Source organism: Aulostomus chinensis, chromosome 5, assembly GCF_037954235.1.
Source record: "Aulostomus chinensis isolate RoL2024-O1b breed Wild chromosome 5, RoL_Achi_v1.0, whole genome shotgun sequence".
NCBI lineage: Eukaryota > Metazoa > Chordata > Actinopteri > Syngnathiformes > Aulostomidae > Aulostomus > Aulostomus chinensis.
Window position 1 is genome coordinate 26,341,727 of NC_141324.1, and position 17,034 is coordinate 26,358,760.

Below are 17,034 nucleotides of genomic sequence, written 5' to 3' on the forward strand. Positions count from 1 at the left end.
GAAAAATAAGATACATAGTTTATCGGTCAAATACCGGTAGAGTACGTTTCCTTCGTGTGTATAAATATATTCTGTTTGTTTACGCTTGTGTGTCGACAAAATGCCCAATTTCCAATAAAAATCGTTGCATACCTTCATTTTTTTCAAAATAAAATGTAACAAAAAAACAAACAAACAAACATTGAAGTGGTAGGCAAGAAATTCAACAAACAAATAAACACAACTGAATCCAAAGTTGAATTAATTGAATCCAATACAGTAATGAAACAGTAATACTAATACTTATACTTCTAATAATACATGTCTGACTCTAGTTAATATACAGCTGCTAATTAGCAAAATTATTAGATGAAGCAAACCATTGATACCGATGCTGCCATCTAGTGTATAAACAGAGTACTAGATTAATGGTGTTGCACATCTGGATATTTAGTAGTAAAATCAGAATCTACAAAGCTGTTTGTGAGTATGAATGTCGGGCCAAATGTGTCTGCCTTTGAATTGTAGTGAAATAAAAATTAGATGATTTGTTATTTTAAACTTGTGGAATTTGTATGAATTATACAGCACAATAACAAAACAAACCAAGTGCTTCTTTCCCGCATGGTCACATAACAAAGACAACACTCTTACTGTTTGTCCTTTACTCATGTAGTTTCCTACAAAGATGTTTGTTTCATGCCTTCCAGTCATTTGGGATTTTTCTTTTGAAGATGGCATAAATATGCAAACAGAAAAACAAACTAGTCGACGTACATGGTTAATCAGTGTTTGTATTTATTTTCATATACAAAAAGATGGATGTATTCTCATCTAGTTTATATTTCTAAGCATTTCAACTCACAGATAGTTTCCATTCATCCTGCTTTAGTGAAACCATTCAACACACACCACACACGCAAGCACACACACACAGTTCACATAAACAGGGAAGGTCGTACAATTCAGTCAAGCGCCCATTCATACAATGAGAAATGAATATGTTGACTGTAAATCAAAAGGATTTTGCTTTCACAGGATTCACACATGAAAAAGGAAGAAACCCTTTACATTTGTCAGGTAAATATAGACACAATAATCAATAAAAATGTTTTCTTTTCTTTTTTTTGAAGATGGGACTGACTCCATGTTAGTGTTACTAACGAGGTACTGCGTGAGGTAACTGTAGTTTCTGTTCAGAAGAGCTGGGTGTGTAAGACAGCATTTTGGAGGTAACAAGCAATCACGGCTAATTCTCCCAATGTGATCGATGTTTTCTGGCACAATATGTGAAAGCACCTGGGTCACGTTCAGCTCACGCTCACGCACACAATAGCATTTTACTATCAGGAGGCTATGACATGAACCCTCATTACAACATGATCCAGGCGTAATGAGATGCACTTTATTGATCCACAGAGGAAAAACTGCTAAGTCACAGCAGAGTTTAATGACGTGAACTATGACGTTCAAATGACTATTGCTGTATAATAAATATTGCTGGACCCTTGGATCACACACGCCACTGTTTACGTAACTCCTAATGGGGCTGCATTATCAATCAATCATGTAATTATAGACAATGATTCCATTCTCAACACTAAAAACATTGATCTGGACTGACCGATTATTTTTTTTTTCTTATGTATACGTCCCTTACCAAAAACTGCACTGGAGCAAACGTTACAGACCACTGTTAAAAAATCACCATCTTTCCACAGCACTAATCAAAGCACAACAGATGAGCCTGTGTGTGGTCTAACGTGGCTAAACTATCACTGAACAGGTCTGAACATCACATCAGCGGGTTAATATTGAGGTAATACTGTTCCAACTTACATTGTGAGCCAGCGGCCAGTCACAGATGCCACCCACCAGAAAGCATTAGGGATTTTCTTTGTCGTCGTTTTTTTTTCCTTTTGATTATGATATACACACAGAGCTTATTATTAATGCAAGTGCTACCTACACAACTTCTGATCCAGAGAACTGATACCATTATTAGTAGAAATCAGTAACACAACTTCCATTGTTGAAAATATATATGTATATATATATATATATATATATATGTATATATATAATATAATCATAGGTCTAGTTGCCAAAATGACTTAAATAAGTAGAGGTGGAATTGGAAATCCCTTTCTGTTTCCGTGAAATGAGAACAGTCATGCCCTGCCTATTTTTTTTTCTTTTTTTAAAAGCAGATCAGTGTTCGGCAACTTTGTGTGTACAGGTCTATTTACAAGAATCTTCCTCTCTTCTTTTAGATTTGTACAGCATTAACACTGTGACACCTGGTCAGGCTCTATTCAACAACCAAAAAAAAAAAAAAAAAAAAGATCTCCACAGACAAAGAGGCCCAACTGACAATAAAATATCTCAACTACTAAACCACAATAAAATACATAACACAACTTGATATACATGTAGAAAAAAGCCTGAGGTACTTTTCAGAATATCTGAGGTCAGTCTTGAGTAAGCAGCTGAGGGCTCACCCAGTCAAAAAACAAAACAAAACAAAACAAAAAAAAAAAAAAAAAAAAAAAACCCACAAAAACAGAATATTAGCCTCACAAATATCATGGATAGTTACAACATGTTAGCGTATATTAACAAAGAATACATGTACATCTACAAATCCTTGAGTATCCTGGAATAGTCACAGCAGCATAACGGACATTCAATGTATGGTATTCATGTTATGATACACTATGGCATTGCATTTGAGACAAAGGCAACCATTTGAGCTCTCCTTGCATGACATACAGAGACTGAGGTATCTGGGAATTGGTGTACGACTGGGTCTATTCAACACACACCATGAAAATTAAAAAGAAAGAAAGAAAAAGAAAACAGACATGTTGCTTACTCAAGTATGGTGCTTGCCAGGATAAACCGCAACTACCTGTCCATGGTTCTTGCTTTTTCACATGCTCTCTTATCCATCTCATTTAAAATACACACACACGCACACACACACACACACACACACACACACACAGTTAAAAATCAAGAATGTGTAACATTGCAACTCCAGACAGCATTTGTCAATGCCCCTGGCACTGGCAAAAGGAGTAACTCTGAAATTCTACAATTAAAAAAAGAATCCAGGAATATGTCCATGATAGCTAGCTGGATAGCTTGGCTCTCAACTTGGAGAAAATGTTCAGAAGAAGCCTACTGGATACCTGAGAGGTAGTTCCCCAGGGACAAGGCCCGTGTCCCGAATCTTCAAGAAGTCCAAATGTGTAATACGACTGCTCAGCACCCATTTAGCTCCCTCCCTTACAATGAAACAGCTGTGCTCCAAACTTGTTTGATCTTTCCGAGTCGGAGGCATTCACAGGTTTCAAATAAGGGAGCACGCTCGAGTTTAAAAATCGAGAAGCTTCGACCCCTGAGGAAGATGAATATATTTTGTCTAACAGTCTCAAAACGGTTCCTCCAAAGGTGTGCAGCACATTGTCCAAGGTTTGGAGCAAAGGTTCATTTGATTTGGCCGCAGACGATCATGACCAGACGGGGGGAAAAACAAAAACAAAAAACAATTCATGAGGTAATAAAAAATAGACTAACACAAAAAGAAATACATGAGGTAATGACGACATTTAAGATTTGACACATAGGTGTAATCAGATGTGCCCATCGCATAGCTTATACTACTTCAAAACTACAGCAGATGGATGTGTTAGTAAGATCTGACTGAACACCGAAGAAACATTAAAAAAAAAAAAAAAAAAAAAAAAAAACGGAAAATATACCAGTATTGGGATAAAATAGCAGCTGCATTCAAATTGCTAGTTGTTTGTTTGTTTAAATATTCACGGAGATCCGCTGAGTTTGGATTTGAAAATTAAAAAGTCAGGAGCTGGGGTGAAGGATGTTGTCACCCGTTCAGGTACTGGACTCTTTGGGAGGTAGGTCCTCGTTGGTGAGAGACGTCACAATGGAGACGGGGCTGTCTGAGGTAGTGCTGCTGATCGTCCTGGCTATCTGGCCGATGCGCTCCTCAACGCAGCCAGCAGAAAGGCGTGCTTCTGCGTCGTGGTCCCAGCATTCCTCGATGGTCTCGCACATCTGGCTCAACCCCTGCGGACAAAAACCAGGACTTTAGAGGATTTACATAGAACCATATACTGAACCTGATCCACTTCTGAAGGTTCAGGTATTCATAACGAAGATGCACACCAACTACAAGCCACAAATATTTACGGAAAGTTTTGATCCCTCTTGGGTCTGTAAAGAAGGTCAAACTATCATGCGGCTTGACGTAAGAAGGATGGCATTCAAGGATGTTGTATAACTACCCCTCACAACTCACAGGGCAGATATCTCCCCTGTGTCATTTAATTTGTGACTCAAATGATGTTTCAGAAAAAAAGAACTGATTCAAAAGGACCATGACCTCAATGTGCGAGCTGTATTGACTGGAAAAAAGGATGCATTACGTCCTGGTATAGCTGCTGAAAACGCAAGAGCCATTCTTCAACCGTTACTCACAGGATGCTTGAGCCAGCAGTCCTTGATGACTGGACGCATTTTCTTGTGCACGACCACATCCTGCAGGTCCTCCAGGGATGGATGCTGGCCTATTTCATCCTCAAACGGCAGCATATACTCGCCAACTATACCTGAGGAGTAGGCAGTAAAGCCACACCGTTACACACATATACAAAGTAATTACTGGAGCATTTAAATCAGGGGGGAAAAAATAGAGCCATTTCTATATTTTAAGAGGAACTTCAACGATGTTGTACCTTTCACCTTGATCGGATGGTTTTCCCAGACAAAATGAAAACTAATCCTTTGTTTATTGGCTCAGCCTGAAGGACAGTGACCTTTAACCTCTGGGTGAGGTGGAACTCCTGCACTGTTTAACTCACCGTCACTCTCTGAGCAGCGGGACACCAGCTCCCACAGCACCAAGCCCATGGCGTACATGTCTATTCTCAGGAAGGAGTCTCGCTGGAAGTTGATGGCTCCCTCCAGCACCTCTGGGGCCATGTAACGCCTCGTACCCACCTGGCAGGACAGGAGAAACTAATCTTTATTGATGCATGCCAGAGTGTAACTGAGGTGCTATCAAATCCTGGCTAAAATCTCAAGGTTTCACAACAGTATCAAACATGTTGGCATCATTCTTAATCTTGGACCAAGGTATTGTCTGTTATTTTTGCTAATTTGGCAACATGCTACCAGCTGGTGACAGGACATGCATATCCAGCCAAAGCCGGTTAATGCAAAGCCAAACAATGACTTCCTATTTACCAGGATCCTAACTGACTGCCTGTTAAACATACTGCACTTACACAGCAATGTTCAAACCTTTCTGAGTTATTCTGCTGCCTGAATAAACACTTGAGTTCTTGATTGCTGGGTCAATTTCTTTCCATCAACTCCTTCCAGGTAACACACCTTCAGCATTAAGAAACTAATTAGCCGATGTTGAAACTGAACTCCAGCGTGAATTTACCTGTCCATGAGTATCTCCTGGAGGTTTTCCTGGTTCAAATCGTACGGCGAGCCCGAAGTCTCCAATGACTGCAGTCAGGTCATCTCGTAGCATCACATTCTTACTCTTGAAATCCCTGGGAATTTGGTTTTAGGAAAAATGATTACAACACTTTAATTAGCTTATATGCTTAGCCACACTTATAAAGTCTGTGGGCTTGAAGGTCAAAATTTAACAGAGCACAACCAGAACTAATCAAAGGCTTGAGCAACAATCTCATGTTCAACTGTGGGTTCACACAGAAGCCTCATAAGCAGCAGCGGGTGTTGCTGGTAAAGGGTGGCTCAGTCAAACAGAGCTACTGACATCACATTAATATTTAGTTTGTGGAAGAGCTATTCAGGAGGACTGTGGTGAATCTGACATGAGTGATGATGCATAAACTCCTTTCACGTGTGAGACATATTCACTTTCTTCCACAGTTCCAGGAAACAGAAGATTCTATTCTATATATTGAGTTTCCCTTCCATTGCCAATTTGAAAGCAACAGATTTTTGCATGCTGCCTCTAAATATATAAAGTTAAACTCAACTTCAACTTGCAACTCTTGGCCCTGGCACTGCACTGCTTACTGCTGCCAAGTCTGAAGTCCTACATTGCCAGCTATAAATGAAAATGAATGACTGCTGGCGGCTTTCTGCGCTCTCTGGATCTTTCAGTGCGAGTGTGGTGTTAAGAGTGTTAGAGATGTGTTTTCAGGAAGGCCAGAGGTCATTTGTAGCGGTTCTACCTGTGCGCTATGGTGGGTTTGGGCCCTTCTCCCTTGTAGCTTGGAATGTCCTCATGGAGGTAGGCCAAGCCGCGGGACATCGTCTCTGCTATGAGGCATAGCTCACCCCAGGTCACAGTGTTACCCTTCAGGTGATCTGTCAATGATCCCTGCACAACAGAGTCAGGAAGAATGGTTACAGACGCAGTGAAAACATTTATGTAGGTTTTTATCATGAATTATGCCATATGGCTCATAAGAAGACCATTTTGGTTCCTGTCTTTTATTTCAACCGGCTGACAAATGCAGTATTGAAAAATTACAATTGAAACAATTAGCATTTAATCCTTTTTAGACACATTTAAGAATAATTAGGTGGGGTGTTATTATTATTATCACAGGTACACAGAAATTACCGCTAATGTTTTTGACAACAGGCATAAAAAACAAGCTGTAAATCTAAGCAGAAAAATTCTGTTATAAATACACTGGTCCTTCAGTTCAGCAATGACTAATAAAACCAAGTCTTTAATAAAAGCTGTGCTGCCCTTTTGTTGAGGTAAATAAGAGCCCCTGCCAATATCAGAAAATGTACAGCAATTCTGGTCAAGATCCAAGCCCTACATCCAACATTAATTTGTTCATATTTCAGAGTGAGATTTTTATATATATATATATATATATATATATATATATATATATATATATACATACACACACACATACATATACATACCACACACACACACACACATTATGAACACATAATTTTTAACTACTGTCTACATTGTAGATACATACTGAAGACATAACATATATCAAGCAAGATATATGGAATTATGTAGCAAAGATTTTTTTTAAATAACTGTCATTGTCTTTTTATACTTTAGAGTCCTCAAAGTAGCCACCCTTTGCTTTGTTGACAGTGCTGCAAACCCTTGGCCTTCACTCAATGAGCTTCATGATGTCAGCACCTGAAACGGTTTCACTTCTCAGGTTCGCCTTTTCAGGGTTCATTTGTGGAATTTCTTGCCTTCTTAATGGGGTTGGGAGCATCAGTTGTGTTGTGCAGGAGTCAGGTTGCTGCACAGGTGACAGCCCGATCTGACAACTGCTAGAATTCATTATATTGCAAGAACCAATCAGATAGCCCATCATTACTTGAAGAACTGAAGGTCAGTCAGTCCAGAAAATTACAAAAACTTCGAATGTGGCCCCAAACGCAGTCGAAAAAAACACCAAGCGCTATGATGAAACCGGCTCACGAGGACCGCCCCAGGAAAGGAAGACTAAGAGTCTCCTCAGCTGCTGAGGACGAGTTCATCCCAGTCACCAGCCTCAGAAATCACAAGTTAACAGCACCTAAGATTAGAGCCCAGATAAATGCTACACAGAGTTCTAGTAGCAGACACATCTCTACATCAACCGTTCAGAGGAGACGGCGCCAATCAGGCCTTGATGGTCAAAAAGCTGCAAAGAAACCTCTTCTGCTTAGTAGAGATTTATCTGGGCCAAGAAACACAAGGAATGGACGTTAGACCAGTGGGCTTTGGTCTCATGAGTCCAAATTTGAGATGGACAACAGGACAATGACCTCAAACACACCTCCAGGCTGTGTGAGGGCTGTTTGACCAAGAGGGAGAGTGATGGAGTGCTGGCCAAATGACCTGGCCTCCAAAGTCACCTGACCTAAACCCAATGGAGATGGTTAGGAATGAGTAGAACCACAGAGTGAAGGCAAAAGGGCCAACGAGTGCTCAGCATCTCTGGGAACTCCTTCAAGACTGTGGGAGAACCGTTTCAGGTGACAACCTCATGAAGCTCATCGAGAGAACGCCAAGAGTGAGCAAAGCAGTAATCAAAGCAAAGGGTGGCTGTTTTTGAAGAATCTAAAATATAAATAAAATGTTTTGAGTTATTCCACACTTTTTTGTTTACCACATAATTCCATATTTCGAGAGATATGCACTCACCCTCTCATGAAACTCAGTGATGAGCCACAGCTCACTCTCCAGGTTGGTTCCGTGCTTCTCTGCAGCAATGTAACGCAGGATGTTTTCATGTCGCATCCCTGGTGTCAGGAATATGTCCCGCTCATTTTGCCAGGACTGTTTATCCTGTATGTACATAAAAACACAGGGATTGTGATACAAGTACTTATTTCAAGCAGCATTTGGCAGGATTGTGCTGTCAAGAACCAACCTGAACAGGAAAGATCTTTACAGCCACATATTCACTCATTAACTGGGCTTTCCAAACACAACCAAAGCGCCCCCTAGCTTTGATTTCCAGCAGTTGCAGAGGTTTGAGACCCACTAAGGGTGATGGAGGAGCTGGTCCTGGATCCTGAAAAACAAACATTTAATGTTAGTCACACCTATGCTTGTGCCATTAACAGAATGACTGTGATTTGGGTACAGCCTGCCTCACCTCGCTCAGGTCTACATGGCCATAAGGAGGTTTGCGGTGACGGTACATCCACAAGGCCAGAACGAGGGCCAGGGACAGCACACAGAGAGGCAGCAGAGAGTACACCAGCACATTGAGCAGGGACGGCACTCTGGGTGGAAGCCGGATTTTCACTGTCGTGAAAGATCAGGATAGTTATTGCACGCCAGCTTTGTGACATGTGGGTTAATATCAGCATCCCTCACACATTGTGAGACCTAATTTTAAAAGATTTAATGGATTGCAACAGATTAGGAAATTACACTTTGCTTCTCTCAGCTGATACTTAGCCGTGTTACAGAACTGGACTACACAAATAAAGATAGTGAATTCTGCAATGCCATATACTCCAAAAAGCAAATGAACACAATGTTCCTTTACAATCAGCAAACAGTGAATTGCAAAATCGGCTACATTCAATAACATCTATGTTTTCTCCCGTTACAGTATATGAGAGTGTGTTGAAGCAAACACTTCGGCATATCAACTGTACTTGCAAGTCAAGAAGTATATTTTTGCCATTTCAAACTATTTGTTTATTTATTATTTAGCAAAGTATAATGGAAAAACTACAAAGCCAGAGTAGAATGTACCAGTGTTGTGAACATAATGCACAACTAACCTTCATTCCCATTAATTTAAGAGGAAAAGCAAAGGCCTATTTTTATCTTGGACTGTATGGAGGATGCATTTGCCACTCACCTCGGTTGCCACTGCCAATCATGTCAGGAAGGTGGGTGAATCGCTCATTGCAGTAGTTGCCCTCGCAGCAGCAGAAGAAGACCTGAGGGTTTTCCTCCATGGAGACACACTCTTGCCTAAAGCAATAAATGACATACCTATATTACTGCTCAGGTAAACAAAAAAACAGAAACATGTTTTTGTAACATGCTTTGACATCACACCTTTTTTGTACACTTCCACTGAATATAAACCCTCTACAGACAAAGCAATATTTGTTCTGTTTATCATCTCTACTCTGCCTTTCACCCATGTGCTCCACGAGATCGGCTACCACTGTATAGGCCAACAGAGATTCAATTGTATACTAGCGCGAGCCAAATCTTTTTCTTGAGAAAGAACGGTCTTATTAACCTCAATATTTATTAATATTACAGACACTGACAGAAAATATTCCAAATCCAGGGGGGGATTACAGGCTTTCTGATGCACAGGACTGCACATCTGTGTGCTTAAATTGTATGATTAATCTTTGTGACATTGCCTTTGAACACATCCAACATTTCCTACCTGTTTATAGCACTTTAATTCCTGCAAATCTATTATGCAGCGAGTCACTCAGGTGAACTGATCTGATATTTTCCACAGGTACCACTAGACTGCCTGCAGCTACAATTACAGCCAGCAGCTCTTCAGTTTGAAGCCATTTTCCTCAAAATTTAACAAATCTGTAGCTCCTGCAAAACCTGTTTTTGACTGAAGGGAGTCATTAACTGGTAACTTACCATCAGCATGTCAATGTGTCACTCAAAGCAGCTGAAGAACTACTGTTCAAGAAATGCATAAGGGTTCCTGATATACATTAAAACTATCCACAAATACCTTCCATGTTACCATGTGATGATTGTGTATCTGCAGAGACACATTTGGAGATACCACGTGTGATACTATGCCCCTGCAGCCGCTGCCGCAGCCCGCTCCAATCTGCACTTCCACTCAAGAACCTGGCAGCCACATTGTATTATTGATTTTTTTTTTCTTCTTCTTACACAATTTTAAATATCTCTTACACGACTGGACAGATTTCTTCATATTTTAGTCAGTTGTGTAACAAGTTAGAGGGCTTCGGTCAAGAAATGTACGACCTAAAACAATCACTTCCTGGTCAGACTTTCCACAAAATCTGTCCTACATGCTGCTGTGGATTTCGTGCGAGTTGATGTTTTATTGTTCGACTGGTGAGTGAGAAAGGGATGGCTGAATAATGCTGTGAGGTTGAACCTTCTACATTCAGCAGATAACCCTGGTATTCACAAGCAGCTGGTTTTGTTGGGGGGATTTTTTTTTTTTTTTTAATGTAGCAACATTTTTCCTTTCTTCTCATACAGAGTCCTGTGAATGCCTCACAACCAGGACCACAACGAAGCCATTCAAGTTTTCTTTAAATGAGTTATCTCTTGCATCAATTCAAGGCTCTTTTTGTAGCTATAACTTTTTCCTTAGTCGAATACTGTACATGCATTGTACACTCAATACTGGAGCCTTAACTAGCATATGGATAAAATTAAAACTATACAGTGAGTCATTAACAAATGATTATATGCAACGGATAAATATTTACCCGTCTAAATGTAAGCCTCTCTGATGCAATTATATTTAGCGAAACTTTATGATGACCGGGATGAGACTAGTCCACCGTGACCTCCCTGGACCCTTGGCGCACTGCAGTGGTGCCAAAATGACGTAGCAGGTCAAGTTACCGTCAGAGACAAGTTACTATCTTTACTACCATGGCATGTTAACTGGGCGGATTTGAGATAAAGAACAAAGGTTTGAAGACCCTAAACTGAGACTGAAACAGGCCTCGAGTTATTTGAAGAAAGCAGCAAATGTTGGCCGTCGAACATGCCTCAATATAGTAGTGCTATGTAGTAGTAGTAGTCGTAGTAGTAGTAGTATCTGGGCCAGTGGAGAAAAAAGTTTCTTTGTTTGAAGCCTCCAAATCACTAATCAGCATCTGAATAGGACAATCAAAAAACCCAATCCCTAACTAAACTCCTCAGATCTCCAGCTTCTCGGTGGAAGGAGTAGAAAACTGGAAAGTTACTTCATTTGACACCAGTATTCCTCCCTCCCCCAATGCAGGCCAGTTCAAACTCTCCCAGACTTTTAAAATCACGAGTGGCCCGGAGCACCGTTATCTCCCTGCCATCATCAGGCTGTGGACACCCAGCTGCATCTTGTGAGTCAATGCAGGCTATCAGGTTATTACCACATGGGAGACCTGCAGGTTGCACTGCATTTGCCCAACATAAATCTGTAATAATGCCCCGTGTCTAAATAGAGAAATTGCTCCCAATATTTTCTAAACAAGATTATGAAACCAATTTTCATATTACTTCAGTCTACCTCAACTTGCTCAACAGGCCGCACTGTTTCAGTTATATAACACTGAATAATTTATACTCAATTCACTGCTGTGTTTTCTGTATGTGCCCAGATGCTTGCAGTCAGCTATATGGTAAACCCTCAAGTAGGGCTGCTGAATTATAGCGAAAAATCTTAGAGCAGTGGCACATCTGTAGGTAGAAAACTCAGGAAAATTGAGTTGCAGCTGCGGTGTTCACATGGTACTGTGTTTGTACTTTACTTTCAGGTTTGTTTAAAAAAAAAAAAAGAGGTAGGGGTGGGGTTAAGCATTAATACTGCAATATATTGTGATTCCTCCTCTCACCATACACCTTTGATACACTGACACCAAATATCAGCATCTTTACTACAGCAGCTGTTTAAGCTGATTTCTGCCTGTGTCATTTTGAGAACGTGTGCAAGTTAATGACGTACGCACGAGTATTTTTGTCCGTTCTCCCCAGACATTGTGACGTATCGAGATGAATTGACTTCAGAATCACATTGTCATGTTAACGTCAGAGACTTCTTTTGTTTGTAAACCAAGGTCCATAAATAATGATTAAAACAGGCCACAGTTAATCAAGTCATTCTCAGTCTCTTCAGTCTATGACACCTTGGTAGAGTCCAAACCTTCTGAAGGCTGCGGCTACTGAATAAATAGATTAAACACAGACACAGATGGTTCCTGCAGGTTTAAACTGGTTCAATTTCCTGATGACTTTGAACCTTTTTACCAGTATGACTGTTACATAGCACACCCTCCCCCTCCCTTTTTATTAAGTTCTTGGTTGGTATGTGTGCGATTGTTAGCTGGGGCTGCAACCATTGTTTCAATGTTGATTTAACTTCATAAAAATTATTGGCTGAACTGATGCAGGTTAGAACAGAAGAGCTCACTCAGGAGCCCCAACACTTCCCTGAAACACAATTCACGTGATAAAGAGCGGTTAACTGCAACATAAATGTAACTTCCTAATTCTCTTACGCTGTAAATACCTACCATAATGAACCGGGAATTCTTTATTTATTATAAAGCTGATTGGCTTCCTGGTGTGTCAATGTGGAGCTTGGTGGGGGGGGGTGTGTGTGTATCAAGTCACTGGGCTTCCTCGCTTAACATTCCTGTTTACACCCCAGGTAAAAGAGCTAAATATAAATGGAGCTACATGTGGGCAGCGGTGCTGTTTTCTCTTTGGTGCTCAGTGCCAGTCACTTTGGGCACAAGCCAAATACCTAAACTATAAATGTTAAAAGTGTAGTAGTAGTAGCAGCGGGGCGACCTCACTCGGTGACCTCACCTGTCATAGCAGTTAAAGTCATCCAGCCAGCAGCCTTTCTTCACCAGTTTGATGGTCCCTGAGGAGTTGAGCCAGGAGGCATAACAGTGCAGTCGCTTGTCCTTCTCGTCCTCGCAGCGCTCAAAGCCGCTCTGGTTGGTCCTCTCCGTACGCCAGTTATCATTGTAGTACACACACTCCCGGGTTTCTGCTTCACCCAGACTGTACCCTGGGATGGACAGAAGGCCTCAGTCAGCTCACATCGTAATGAATTGAAGCTCAAAGGCGGAAGCGGAGACATATGGTGCAGGATCCGCTCAGTGCCACGCAGAAGCATCTCTGAGCGGAGCCTCTATCATCACTTTGGCATACAGCCAAGTTTGGGAGCCCTCTGTAGTAAAAAGGGAGTACCTCTGGGCTAGGAAATTGTTGCTGAACAGTATTTAAGCATAATCCCATTCACTAAGAGATCTTTTCAGTCTTCCATAAAGAAAAATTTAATTAGCAATGAAACAATGACATGTCAGTCTATTGTATACACCAGGATACCATGTCTATAAATCAGGACTCCTGGATCCTGGAGTATGACACATGGAGAGACAGATAAGACCCTCTTCTTTATGGGCTTGTGCTGTCCTTTGGCGGGGAGCAGTCTTTCTATCCGAGCCGGAGTTTCAACAATAGCTGTCAGTCTCCTTATATTTCATCTCAATGTTGGAATATAAAGCATGATTTTGATTTAAAATGAAGTGTATGTGCGCGTCATTAGCATTGCAGCTTGGACATTCATGCCTGATCTTTGTTCAGTGAAAAAATAGTGCCTGTCTCTTTAAATCCCTGCCTATAGGAGGCTGCCCATCCCCCAGCGTTACCCCCACCACCACCACATTACACACAAGCACTTAGATTTAGTTGTCCAGCAGCAGCAAACAATGGACGTCATTATAGCGTACAGGGATACATCCAGTGACCAGTGATTAAAAGAAAACAGAAAGAGGGGTGATGTAAAAAATAATTTAAAAAATAAAAACACACATAGCAATGATGTTCAATGCTCCATTGAGGCGAGATGGCATTTGTGATATCTGTGGTCACATGATCCGGGAGGACTTTTACTACAAGATCATTGCCCAACCCCCCGCCCTCTATCACTTACCGAGGCTTATCCACCACAACAACATGAATTCTGGAGAAGCAGCTTACCATACACTCCGAGCTCTAATCTATAAACCATAAAGGCATTAGCCTAGTGCTATATGGCACACAAGACACAGCTGTGCCCCAATGAAAATTTTATTGTAGTTACAGGACACACTCACACAAAAAAAACCCCAACCACCACCATGGATTTCATGATGGGTGTTGAAGTGGCGTTTTATTTTGGTATTAAACTTTGTAGAATAGACAAGAACACAGGTGTTCAGGGATTGGATATGTCAATGCAATGCAATGCAAAAATGAAGAAAAGAAAAGCAAACAAAAGAAAAATATCTCTCATGCTCAATTTCACGTGGTGGGAAGTCACACGCTTTTTTTTTTTTTTTTGGAGCAGGGGTGTAACATTATAACCCAATACAGGCTCTTAAGACCAGACTTTCAGTAACGAGCAGCCTCAAATAAAACCACTATCGATTTAAAATCCTTGCACTTTTTCATCATTATTTCCTGTTGCTTTCAAAAGGGCTCTTATACAGACTGTAACCACAAAACAAGAGTCCAGGCTGGAGATGTAGCCTATAAGGTTTCAGGATGTTGATGCAGCTGCTGCCTTCTATTCCTGCCTCTGTTAAGAAAGGCGATTGGGGTGGTGGGAGGGGGGGGGCCGCAACAGTTTTAAATTGGGATATTAATCCCTCGTACATATTTAAGATGCTTTAAGCTTTTAAATAAATAAATAAATAAATAAAAAAGGCTCATTGTCGTTAGGAGAACCTGTCAAAGAAAAGGTGAAAAGCGAATGAAATCCATATATTTGAACCGCAGCGTTCACCAAATACAAAAACACACACACACACACACACATATACACACACAACAAAAAAGTTCAAACTACTAACAAAACGTGGACTGGTTTGGCGGGGAGAAATTTCAAAAGCACACACTTGCACACACACACATACAAAATGTAGCCTCGCTTTCTCTTCGCTTGGTGTGAAATAAGTGTTGCAAAAAAAAAAAAAAAAGAAAGACAGGAAGAAAAAAAGAAGGAAAGAAATTCGAAGCCTTAAAGAAAGAAAAAATAAAACAGCCTTTACCTGCGCATAAAGTTCCCAGAAGAAGTGAACAAGTCAGCCATGAAAAAGACATGTTCCGTTGTAAATACAGGACAGAGCTTTCCCCCGGCTTTCCGTCGCGAACATTAAAACTCAGGTTGTCCAAAACATCAGTCCAGGATCAAAACGACCACAGGCCTCCCGTCCCTCCAGCAGCCTAACCACCACCACCACCACCACCAACCACCAACCACCACAACGCGTGTCAATAGCCGCGACGCTGCAACAATGTTGCAAGAAGGAAAAAGATAGGAGCGATTAATTGACTGCCAGGTTTGTTGGTCCGCTCAAAGGTGCAGCATTTCGCGTCGGAAGTGGATCCAGAAACCGAACGAGAAGTCGTTAACGCATCCGAGGGGAGAACCGAGCGCTCTTTTTTGAGGTTATTCACTTGAATAGTAGCACCGCTGCGTCGGGGAGGTCGGTCGGGGTTTACATGCATGTTACTGATCTGTGTCCAAAATGGCTTCTAAATGGGGGAATGGGCTGCAAACAGGGAAACCCGGATGTGTAAACACAAAGAGGGGAATTCAGGCAGCCAGCGAGTGACCTTAACACGACTCCGAAGATTCATGCCTTCAACCGCTTTTATTTTTTACCGTTTTGGACAAACACCTCGTCATTTCTTTATTATTATGAATGTTATTTTTTCATGTAAATGATATAAGACAGGCGACGCTTGTGTTGTTGGTTTAACGTGAGTGTGTGTGTGTGTGTGTGTGCGTGTGTGTGTGTGTTTTCCAGGTTGAGAATTATTCCGCTGCGGTTGATACATGCAACACTTGCACTTTCAGTTGGTATTTTCGTCGGATGTCGGTTCCTATCAATTATTACTGTGTTAAATTTCTTTTAGCTTTAAATAGTTGTGGACAAGACACAGCGTGTGTGTGTGTGTGTGTGTGTGTGTGTGTGTGTGTGTGTGTGTAGCATATGTGTGTCTTTTTTTTTAAACCGTCTATTCCACAGCTAAAGAACACTCTCACAAAGTCAGTCCGGCTTTATTTGCGTTCTATTTAATCAACATTTAATCTTCCGCTGTGTAATCTACACCGGTATGCAGCACATCTGTGGTTCATATCCCTGATAGACCCCAAACTAGTACGTGTCTGAGGGTTTTTTTTCTCCCTATCGGAATGATCTTTTATGCATTAGTGGCGGTGCTAAAAATAGCTGCCCTATTTTGAAGTAACACGATACAATAAATGCTATTTAAAATTTAACACGTGGTAAATTGGCTGTAAATTACATTAAATACAGCAAAAACCCAAACCCAGCTCAAACATAAAGCAACGTTGAGCCTTTTTTTTTAAAATAAAAAGATTGTAAAATATAGAAGAAACAGCAAACGTGTGATGGTATTCCCTCCACATTTTTTCCTAACTTTGAGTTAGTGAAGTAGTTTGGTTGATAATCTGTGTGCTTTGTGTCAAGAACGCAGTGGTTGATGCTCACCTGTCGTCTCCAAGGCGACAGACTCTGAAAGTATTTAATGTTAAAGTCCCCCCCCCCCCCCATTTATTAGTCTAGGATTTCCTTTTGTTAAATCTCCAACTGAGAATATATTAACCTTCAATTAAGCTACAATATAGGACTTTAGAAGTGTAATAATTTCAATTGCTTGATACCACTCTTTTGTGTTTGCAGCACAACCCTGATTATCAGCCAATAGATAAATGGCATTTCTCTATCTTCATGATACATTTATATGGCTTGAACATCATTCTCAAGCAGTCAAAC

General features: G+C 40.9%; 1 protein-coding gene across 1 annotated transcript; it reads right to left on the reverse strand.

The window, feature by feature from the left end:
• Window positions 1–780: 780 nt before the first annotated feature.
• LOC147261941 (activin receptor type-2B-like) lies at window positions 781–15,768 on the reverse strand. The gene is made up of 11 exons (XM_086204255.1): window positions 15,280–15,768; window positions 13,046–13,253; window positions 9,357–9,472; window positions 8,637–8,788; window positions 8,409–8,552; window positions 8,180–8,323; window positions 6,228–6,376; window positions 5,459–5,573; window positions 4,869–5,007; window positions 4,486–4,616; window positions 781–4,074 (listed from the first exon to the last, which is right to left on the reverse strand). The coding sequence occupies exons 1-11, from the start codon at window positions 15,329–15,331 to the stop codon at window positions 3,880–3,882; spliced, it is 1,545 nt and encodes a 514-aa protein (XP_086060381.1). The 5' UTR covers window positions 15,332–15,768; the 3' UTR covers window positions 781–3,879.
• Between the last annotated feature and the right edge of the window lie 1,266 nt (window positions 15,769–17,034).

Excerpts from the sequence above, each read along its gene's own strand:
- LOC147261941 (XM_086204255.1), bottom strand. The coding sequence starts at position 15,331 with ATGTCTTTTTCATGGCTGACTTGTTCACTTCTTCTGGGAACTTTATGC. Across the intron at positions 8,789-9,356 it reads GATTGGCAGTGGCAACCGAG|TGAAAATCCGGCTTCCACCC; the intron begins GTGAGTGGCAAA and ends CTTTCACGACAG. Across the intron at positions 6,377-8,179 it reads TCACTGAGTTTCATGAGAGG|GGATCATTGACAGATCACCT; the intron begins GTGAGTGCATAT and ends TCTGTTGTGCAG.